At 43.2% G+C, this 10,064-nt stretch overlaps 1 protein-coding gene across 1 annotated transcript in view; it reads left to right on the top strand.

The window, feature by feature from the left end:
* The window catches only part of UACA (uveal autoantigen with coiled-coil domains and ankyrin repeats), a 57,497-nt gene that overhangs the window by 29,452 nt on the left and 17,981 nt on the right, over window positions 1-10,064 (top strand). The window contains exons 2-9 of the mRNA XM_025214196.1: window positions 348-481; window positions 2,612-2,700; window positions 3,373-3,437; window positions 4,708-4,765; window positions 6,148-6,218; window positions 6,324-6,430; window positions 7,678-7,859; window positions 8,991-9,106. Of these exons, the coding sequence (XP_025069981.1) occupies window positions 348-481; window positions 2,612-2,700; window positions 3,373-3,437; window positions 4,708-4,765; window positions 6,148-6,218; window positions 6,324-6,430; window positions 7,678-7,859; window positions 8,991-9,106 (822 nt within the window). The remainder of the gene's footprint in view (window positions 1-347; window positions 482-2,611; window positions 2,701-3,372; window positions 3,438-4,707; window positions 4,766-6,147; window positions 6,219-6,323; window positions 6,431-7,677; window positions 7,860-8,990; window positions 9,107-10,064) is intronic.

The raw sequence follows: 10,064 nt of genomic DNA, 5'->3' as shown, positions 1-10,064 counted from the left end.
GTGACTAACTCACCATTGTACGTGGCTGGTCTCTCCTCTGCTCCCCAGCTGGAGAATTGTGCATCCACAGCTGTGTCTCATTTTGCATAAGCTTGTTTAAAAAGGAAAAAAAAAAGTGTGTGTGTGTGTGTGTGGTGTGTGTATGTGCACACGTGTAACACACACATGCTGAAAATATACCGGACGGTGGAGGTTTCCAGCTTGAGTTGTAATTTTATTGAAAGCGTTTTGCCTGGGAATTGAAACCTAGACTGCGCCTAGCTTTTTCCTAGGGCAGCCTGGAGAGGTTCAGGTTCTGCAGTCATCTCATGCGTTCTTCTTTTTTTCTCAATCCTTTCTTTTTACAGCTGAATACAGACTGGAACAAATATGATGATCGGTTGATGAAAGCAGCTGAAAGGGGAGATGTGGAGAAAGTGTTGTCGATCCTTGCCAAAAAGGGAGTCAATCCCACTAAACTGGATGTGGAAGGGAGGTCTGCGTAAGTAGCTCCTAAGACTCTACGGGGAGGTGATGGCAGGTTGTCTTGGTCCCATCTTTACACTAAAATCTTTACAGCTCTCTGCACAGGGTGTTCTGATAAATTCCCACCATGCTGGAAACCCTTCTCATTAAAACAGGAGATATTAAACCAAAGAAGGAGACGTTAAGCCAAATATGCAAATGGCATATTTTTCTAGAAGAAGGCCCAACTGCATGGACTCATATAGAAAAATCACACATCATCTGCTCAGGGCTGTCAAACCTCCTGCATGCTGCAATGAAAGCAAATATAAATCATTCTTCAGTGCCCGCTATCCTCCATGAAAGAAATGGCTGAACCCCCATGGCTTGGAAGGCCAAAGGGCACAGCTGTTACTCTCAACTCTGCTCCTTGAGATAGTGATAGCCTGAATGAAGTGCATTTATTCCCGTGGGCAAGGTGAGGCTCTTGTAGGGTGGTGGAGGGGGAGGAAGAGGCAGAGAAGAGACATTGTAAAGCAGAAGGTTAAGGAAAAACCCATTTTGCTGAAATCTGTGCAGCAAAGGATAATTCCATGGGCGTAAGAGACTTGGCCCCTAAAGGTAACAGTGGGTGACCTAACCATCCCTATTTTCTTCTTGTTATACAGATGAATAGTGTATGTGTATATATGTGTGTGTATGAATCATGTGCACGCGCATATATATATATATATAATATGAGCTTTAGCTGTACAGCAGTATAGACACTTTTTTTTGCAGCGCATAGAAAAAATTATCTTAAACTTCTCTGCTTTGGGACCCATCTCTTCAAATTCTGTACAAATTTTATTTTATGTGAATAATGTGGAGATTTGCTAAAACCTTTTGACTTCTCTATTTTAATCTTGTCACAAGTGTTGAAGGCAAATACAATTGGTATTTAAAAAAAAAAAAAAGAAAAAGCAATCTTCAGAATTAAACTAAAAATGAGTTTGAAAAGCATTCTCCAGATATTACTGCTAGCCGTTTTGGGCTGAATTATAGCCTATACTTTCAGGCTGTTCAGCAAGTTTTGCATTGTATTATTTGCAGTAGGTAGTAGAAATGCATGTGCTAGGGAGGAATATTTTGTAGCTCAGTTAAAAAAAGGGCCTTTCTGATCCTTGCTGAACTGTTCTGGTTTCTGGAGTGTACTTTGTCAAAACGTGTTATTTCTGCCAAGTACAGGGGACTTTGGCTATTCACTTAGCTATTCTTTGTTTTCAGTCCCTTTCCTCCCCACCTATTGCTCATGGTTTAATAGCTCTCCTGGTTTAGTGGATGGATGTGTGCATGATAAAATACAAGTCTGGAGGTAGAATCAGTATTCTGAAATGCAGCCGGGGGATCCAGCTGTAGCTCTTAAAGGTGGCTTATCACTTGGCTTAAATATTTTATGGAAGAGTGGTAACGTGGTACTGTGTATCCAGCTTTCATCTGGTTAGGTGGGGTTCTGGTCCATGCCTGTTGGTGGACTGAGCTACAGCCGTGGATCTTGATGGGTAAACTAACCTCAGTAATTGCTCTGTTGTCTGGAAAAGAAGCTCCAGTGCTTTAAATGACCCTCTGTGCCGGTGGTATACCCTACCTTCCTCTGAGTCCCTAGTATTTAAAAATAGAGAGGTCCAGACTTCTGTCCCCCACTGTTAAAGCATTTCATTTCTGCTCCTGTCACATCACAGAGCAAAGCAGGATGGCAATGTGGAGGTGGTTGGACTAAACAGAAAATGTGTCTGGACCCAGTGCATTTTGAGAGGGGTGAGGTGCAGAAGGAATTGTTCTGTACCTGAACTGATCCATCATCTTTAATAATTGGGTTGATGGTTCAAAACTCCTCTGGTTCTTGTAACAGTCAAGTTGGCCTTCCCCATTGTTCGTAAAATTTGGACAGAAGCCTGGGTGCCTAAAACGCCTTCAGAGTATGAAGGAGCCATACTTTGAGCATTAAATGCTTCGTCTTGCCAAATTTGACATGATTTAGAAATGGAAAGCCTGTCTAACTTACTCGTTCTCAGGTACACACCCGATAACCTTACCTGCATGCCAAGAAATGACTCCTTTCTGCCTTGCAAAACTCTGTTGCTTAAGCCTAGAAAGGCACAGTATTATCTCTCTGTTTCCATTTCAGGTTTCATGTTGTAGCATCAAAGGGAAATCTAGACTGCTTGAATACCATTCTTCTACACGGGGTTGATATCAAAGCCACTGATGCTGCAGGTATGTTTTCTCAAACCTTTGAGACGATGTTTTCAAAAATGCTAGCGTAGGTCGATACCCCATCCTGAAACAAAGTTACTTTGTTAAATGTTTGTCATTTGCTTTACATTAGACCTGTCCTAGGCAGTCTTCCATTAGCACTTCTTACACCTGGTATAAAATATGTGGTGGTTTCCAACCTTTGAAAATTGCTACAAATTTGGATAACCTTGCAGGAGTAAGGCCAGGGTGGATGGACCACTGTTGCCCTGCTGCCCCCTATTTAAAGCGCAGAGAGCAGGGAGTACGTAGTTTGATATAACCGGGATCAAGCCACAGTGAGACATGCACTGCACATACCTCATTAAGTGATAGTGAGCCTAAATGAGGGGTGAACAGTTGAATTAACAGGCTCACTTCAGCTAAAGGGGTGTTGCTAATATAGGATTGAGAAAATGGTTTGTGGCCTTTGCATGGTTTCAGTGGCTGCTTATGCTAGTGTTATCTCGGTTGAATTAACAGGCTCACTTCAGCTAAAGGGATGTTGCTAATATAGGATAACACATAGGATTGAGAAAATGGTTTGTGGTCTTTGCATGGTTTCAGTGGTTGCTTATGCTAGTGTTATCTCATACTACATGTTCGAATTGTTAGTTCCCAGTCTAATCCCATTATGTACCTTTTAACCCTCAGGGAGAAATGCATTGCACCTAGCTGCGAAATATGGACATGCTCTTTGTTTGCAGAAGCTCTTACAGGTAGGAAAGACTCGACTAATAGCTGCTCCGTTTTCACAGTTTGAACGCTGAAGGCAGAGAGGCACTTTTTCAGAGATGCTATCACTACTCGGACTAGTTGGCTTTTACAGCAGGGGAGTTTAAGTCGCTACTGGACTTGTGCCTGCCCCAAAAGTCCTTTTTATGGGTTTTCTTTAATTAAAGAATGAAGTATTTCCCCACTGTTGTGTGAACTTCCTGCCCAAAGACTAGCCATACGCATGTGGAGTTGTAGAATAGATTCTGCTAAAAGCTGTTAGATGCGTTGTATTAAAAAAAAGGTGCATTTTATTGCCTATTCAGTGCCACTTCATAGCAACACCAGGTGTTTTGGAGGGGGCTTATCTGTATACATGTGTGTTAAATTATGGTGTCCCTTTACGTCTTCAAATTCGACATCGGACTGGGAAGACAGCCTGGGTTGTCAAGTCCTGCTATTGCAGGAATCGGGTCCCGTAACCTGGTGTCGTAACATGTTCAAGTTCCATCTTGAACTCCTTGTTCCTGCTGTTCCACAACCTTAATACTAGTTTCCAGCCTAATTTTTTTTTTTTTTTTTTCCATGACCCATTTGCTTTTGTGGAAATTCATTATTTTAAACAGTTCCTTTCTTTTCTTGGCATCTTACTTGTCAGCATGCCAGTATGCACACTGGTAACGATGCCATTTGTGTTGGCTATAGGAAATATAATTATTTCAACTTGATGAAGAAACATGCACAGTGGTTGGGAAAGTGCTAGGAAAAGTGCCTAGAATTTAATCCTTTGCAAATAATAACTGTGGTTACCTTAGACATTGCGCACACAGACTGACAAAGTGTTGAAATGCATCAAGGATGTGCTCTTTATTTCACTGCACATGTTCAGTGTTAAACAAGGCATCTGACTTTATTTGATCATACCGATTTTTATTTTTTTTGCGTGGCCAAGATAAACTGTAAATAATCCTCTTCAACAAGTCCAGAGCTCAAAATATAAATTCTGGCCTTCTCTGTAAAGTTAGAGACATTTAATATAATTTTGTCTGACTTAGCTTCTCAAAAATCCTGATTTTTTTTTTTTTTTTTTTTTTTTTTAAACGGAGTTACACCCCTTCTCCAACATACTTTTTACAGGCAGTTTTGAGTTAAGAGCAACGTAATTCTATTTTTTATTTTTTTTAGCTCTTTGACTTGTAGGACAGGGAGGTCGTGCATGCTAAATATGGGAACTGAATCTTGCTAAATCTCAGTCAAGAATTATTATTTTAACAGTTCAATTGTCCAACTGAAAATGTGGATTTGCAGGGCAGGACTGCTCTTCACGATGCAGGTAAACTGAGCATTCTTGTTATATTCTGCTAATTGCTATATGGCATTTCACTTCATGTTGACTCCGGGGGTTTTTTTTAGTCAACCTCATAAAACATTGTGGTAGAAAATATCTATCACACATGTTTATCTTCATCTAATTATATCACTCAACTGTGTTCGAGATAGCTGAAAAGTACTTGGGCAGTTGTGTTGTCAAGTGATTAACATTTATGACAAAAAAGGTTGGCTGAAATAGCCGTTGCTTACCCTGAGCTAAGAAAAGGGATCTCTTTCTTGGAAGGAGTGTGATAAAATGCGGTTCCCTTTTTGGTTTTGGATCTGCTTGTGTGAGAGGGGAAGGATTATTTTAAAAATTTCCAATCTGTTTTGGACTCTAACCAAAATGCTTGTTTGGGGATTCAGAGCTGTCATGGACTTCGCCCTCCTTAGGGAAGCAGAGACTCTGACGTGCTGCGAGCTAACGTAGAAAAAAGACTATTCAGTCTTGGAGCCGACTACAGCACTTGGATTTTCTACTAAAATCTGAAGAATGTACCAAGAGGCAGTGTTTCGGGTCAGGGGTGCGCAGTGCTAGCAGACCAAAATAGCTTAGCCTTGACCTTTCTCCAAGTCTTGCCAATACCCTGTGCCCTTTCTTACCATTTTAAACTCTTGCTGTGTTCAGCTTGTTGGCACATGCTTTGCAGAGCATGGCACCTGAGCTCATTAAATCCTAAAAGATAGGCACGCTCAATGTGTTTCTGTGTGCTTTTGCAGTTGCCTTTTTTTGGTGTGTTATAAACCAACCATCCATGTCGGCTTGCAATATTCTGGAAGTGGCTGTTACAGCTGCTGTATCCCAAACAACATTACTTTTTAGCAAAGTGGACAGTGTCAGCGTAAGACTGAGGCCAACTGATTTTAAAGTATAGTATTCTCTGTGTTCTTCCTGACGAGCTTTTTCTACAGCTGACGTGGAGCCCTGCTGATAAGTGTAGGTGGAGTTTTCTGTGGAGCCAGTCTTGTCCCAGTGCCGCGCTTTTAGATCTGAAATGCTTGAATGTGTGCAGTAAATAGCCCCATTGTCTTACATGGATCAAAATACAAGCAGCTGACGGTTTGTTGCCTGCACTTTGCTCCATAGGATGTTGGCATCCTTCATGTAGCATGCTTTAGGGGTGTGCATGTGCAATAGTCTCTCTCGCACCACCCAGCATCTTCCCTGGCTAACTCGAGGGCAGTGATGGGTTCTCAGGGGTCTTTCAGGGTCTGTTGGACCCTGAGAAAGAGCGACCATGCTGCGGAGCCTGGTAGCTGACTGGGGTATTGGGTATTGTGGGGTTTTGTGGAAGGCTGTGCTCAGATGCATACATCGCTTTCTTCTTGTTTTGCTCTTGAAAGCGATGTCGGACTGTTCCTCTGGCATACAGCTACTTTGTGATCATGGAGCTGCGGTGAATGCCAAAGACGGGGTAAGTATATTGCTCTCTCCCTTTGTCTGAATTGTCCAGGGCTGCTTGTGTTTTGTCTTCCACAATGTGTCCTTTCATTCAATTATTTTTTTCCTCTTTCCCCAGGATGGGAGGACACCACTGGTGCTGGCCACTCAGATGTGTCGTCCAAGCATATGTCAGAGTCTGCTGGATAGGGGAGCTGACCTCAATGCCAGAGACAAACAAAACAGGTGATGCATGCAGCTGGACTGTTCCTGGAAGTAGGTTTTGCATTGTTAAAGACCAGAGCTGTCTCTCAGCTTTCAGTCTTTCACATTTACACAGATTCTCAGAAGTCTAGGGCTGGAAGGGACCTCGTGAGATCATTGGGTCCAGCCCCCCTGATTTGGGCAGGAAAGATTGCAGGGGTCAAATAACACCAGCAAAGTGTGCATCCAATCTCCTCTTAAAGATCTCCAGGGTAGGTGCTTGCACCATCCTGTTTGGGAGTCTCTTCCAGAGTCTGGTCACACACAAGTTGTAGGACAGATGTTTCAGCTCTGCAGTTGAACGATACCCTGTCTTACGAATATTGGTTAGATAACTCACTGTGGCAGTGGGTTTTCTAACCAATCCTTGTTTCTACCAAAGCCTGTCTCAGTTGAACTTCCAGCAGTTTTTCCTGTTCTTCAGTGTGTGGATTGCTGGCTTCGTGCAGCTGAAATGCTGCCGATTTGTGCAGTCATGTCAGGTGGCTGCTTGTAGTGACCTGGAAGGAGATGGATCCCACAGCTGGAAGCTCAAGGTGCCTCTCCTACACTTAAACTCATGACTACCTACCTGCACACTACACTCGTAGGCTCCCTGCTGCCCCTCTATGGCCCCTGTTAAGGTTTCTTTTTTAAAAGCCTTTAAGTTCTTTCAAGGTCCCTTTCTGACTTTGGTGCTTTTGAGACATTTATTATGTGTGTTTGTACTCCGATTTTTCATATGCAAGCTTTTCATCCCCTACTTATTCCTGTGAAGAACAGAAGTGTAGGATGCTAGGCCAGAACATGGGTCCATATGAAACCTGCTTCTCAAGGGCATGTGCACTCCTTTTGGGGTGGGATTACCTGTGTGTCCAGGCACCTTCCAGTGTTTGGCCCAAAGTTTATGGCCAGTTTGAATTGAGCAGCTGGGTAATAAAAAAACCCCCCTATCTTTGTTTTTCTGAAACCCATGACAAATCAAGGAGAAAACAAAGACTAAGTCTTATTTCAATTTTTTCCTTTAATCACGGTTCTATCAATGGCGTTAGGCTGTCAAACATCTTACAGATTGGTTAAATAATCATTTAATTTGGCTTTTCTTTTTATTGGGGAAAGTGTCTTGTCTGTAAGCAGCACAGCCTTTCGTCACTGAGTTCACAAAGTACTGAGCTGCTCTTTTTGAGTAACTGTCCATCAAAAATATCTCGTCTTCCTCAAATGTCTGTGTGGTCTCTTTCCCACCCCAGGACTGCTCTAATGTTAGGCTGTGAATATGGCTGCAGGGATGCAGTAGAAGTTTTGCTCAGAAACGGTGCGGATGTTAGTTTGGTTGATGCCCTTGGTCATGACTGTACTTACTATGCCAGAATTGGTGACAATGTTGACATTTTGGCCCTACTAAAGACTGCCATTGAGGACTCCAACAAAGGTAGGAAGAGCATGCCTGTATCTAGAAGACGTTTCTCTTTCCTTGTGTTGGATTGTTTTCCCCTCTCCTCTTGATGTGTTCATTTTCTCACACAGGGAGCACGTCTGTTTTTGAGCGGGCAGGTAGTAATTATACTCTTTATACTTTTACTCTCTCAAGAATTTTGGTATACAAATTGAAATTATAGGGGGAAAATGACTTTTTGGAAACAAATGCCTTCAATATAAGAGTGCGTTTGGTATAACAAAGCTACTAGACACTTCCCTCCCCATTTGGAATAAAATGACACATTTCCCTAGGTGTGGCATACTCTGTAAAGATATGCTGTTAAGAAATTGCTGCCCTGGTGAGGCTGTAACTAGTTTGAATTAAAAATCAAACATGGAAATGATGCATTTGAAATCGGAACAGATGACTTGCTTAGCCTGCAGCTGAAACGAATCTAGCAGCCGGGCTCATGGAAGCCAGTCAGTCGTATTTATATTGAAACTATTTGGCTTTGGATGTATGAATATTTTTTCAGGTTATCCTGAAATCAACGTAAGCTGGTAAATATGTGCAAAAATATTACTAGGTTAATGTCTGCTCTGTGACGAGTTTGAATGGGAGAAAGCCTGCGGACAGATTGGCACTTGGAGCACTTCAAACAGCACGTGAGAGTGCGGATGTTGATGCTTGAAGAAGCACTTCAGATGTGACCTTCAAAATCCAGGAGCCTTTTGCAAAACAATGCTACCCAACGTGTCCGCACCCTCCAGCGCAGTGCGACAGGGGGTTGCCTGGTCCTCTTGCCTTCCACTTTATCCTGCCGCCTCCACCTGCGGTGGGTTGGGAAGAGAGTGGGACAGAGGCTGAGCCAACGAGCGCTCTCCTCTGTGCTTGTCCTTGGGAACCTCCAGAGACAAGGAGGGATTCAGGGGTCCATGCTTTCCAGCCCCATGGCTGGGGACAACTGCTGCTGCATGCTCTTGTGGCCACTGTAAGAAGCACTCCAGGTGTTGGGGGAGGTGGGAGGGTGCATGTCCAGCGGACCTGAAGCACTTGAAATTGGAGCAGGATTTGGAGTGCTTCAGGTGCCGTCTGTCCATGCCCAGAGATGACACCCATTCTCATGTTTGGTTTTTTTTTTAGTGAGGGACCTCACGAAGAAAGGGCAGCCTGAACAGAAGGTAAGGCTTTTCTGTGCCAAATCTCTGATTTTCTTTGCTGATTATAGAAGAAGTTTATGCCTGTTACTGCCACTCCATGTTCTTCCTTGACAATGGTTCCATCTTTGGGAAGATAGGCACACCCGTTCCTCTCTGCTCACTTCTGATGGTTTCATAGGGGAGGAAACCGCTGGTAGAACGCATTGTTCAGAATAAGCGGGGACATCCAACATTGTTTGTCAGTAAAACCTCTTCTGTTGTCTGAGCTCTGTACAAGCTATTGCTGAGCATAGCAGTGACTTGTCTGCCATTAGTGCGCTCTCACCAAGCTCATTGCTTTGTGGAGTAGGCTTGAGATGCTTTCTTGCCTACATGAAAGACATATTTTATTCTGAAGGTATCTTGAGCAATATTTTCTCCAGGCCTTTATTATTCTTTATAAATTACCCTCTGTGGCTAATGCTGAAAAGCTTATCAGCATGTGACCCAAGTTCTCCGGGGGTTTTACCTTTCACTGAAATGCAGCGAGTGGTAACCCTGCTGAATAGCCTTGCCTACTGGCTGGGATGGAAAGGGAATTCATAAGCTAAATTGCTATGCTTGCTAAAGCATTTATAAAGAGAGGCGGCTGCTTTTTCCCCCCCCTTTGCTTGTTGTCTGCCATTTGGTCCAGTCACATCAAAGTCAATGTGAAACATTTCTGTGCTGGACAGCTGTATCACACCGCAGAAATATTTTGCTGAATAATACTTCACGCTGACAGGGGCTCGGTAGGTTCTTTTATTAAAACTGCTTGGTCCCTATAACAGAAAAATCATTTGTCCGCATGTCTCGGGCACTTCAGGGCCGATTCTCCTTTTGTACAATTTCTAAATTTGTCAGCCCTTCCGGCTGCTTTTCTGGTCTGTGGGTGCAGCGGTGAATCTGGACCTTGCTCTTTTAAATAAATGGCATGTTTGTTAGTTTGGGGGTTTTAAGTTTGACTCGCATTGTGGTTTAACTCTGTCGCGATGGTGGCGAACGTTTGGACTGTGTGTTTTTTTCCGCCCGCCCCCCC

The sequence above is a fragment of the Alligator sinensis genome, unplaced genomic scaffold (genome assembly GCF_000455745.1).
Source record: "Alligator sinensis unplaced genomic scaffold, ASM45574v1 scaffold334_1, whole genome shotgun sequence".
Lineage (NCBI taxonomy): Eukaryota > Metazoa > Chordata > Crocodylia > Alligatoridae > Alligator > Alligator sinensis.
Note: the sequence above shows the minus strand (reverse complement) of the source record. Positions and strands in the feature narration are given on the sequence as shown.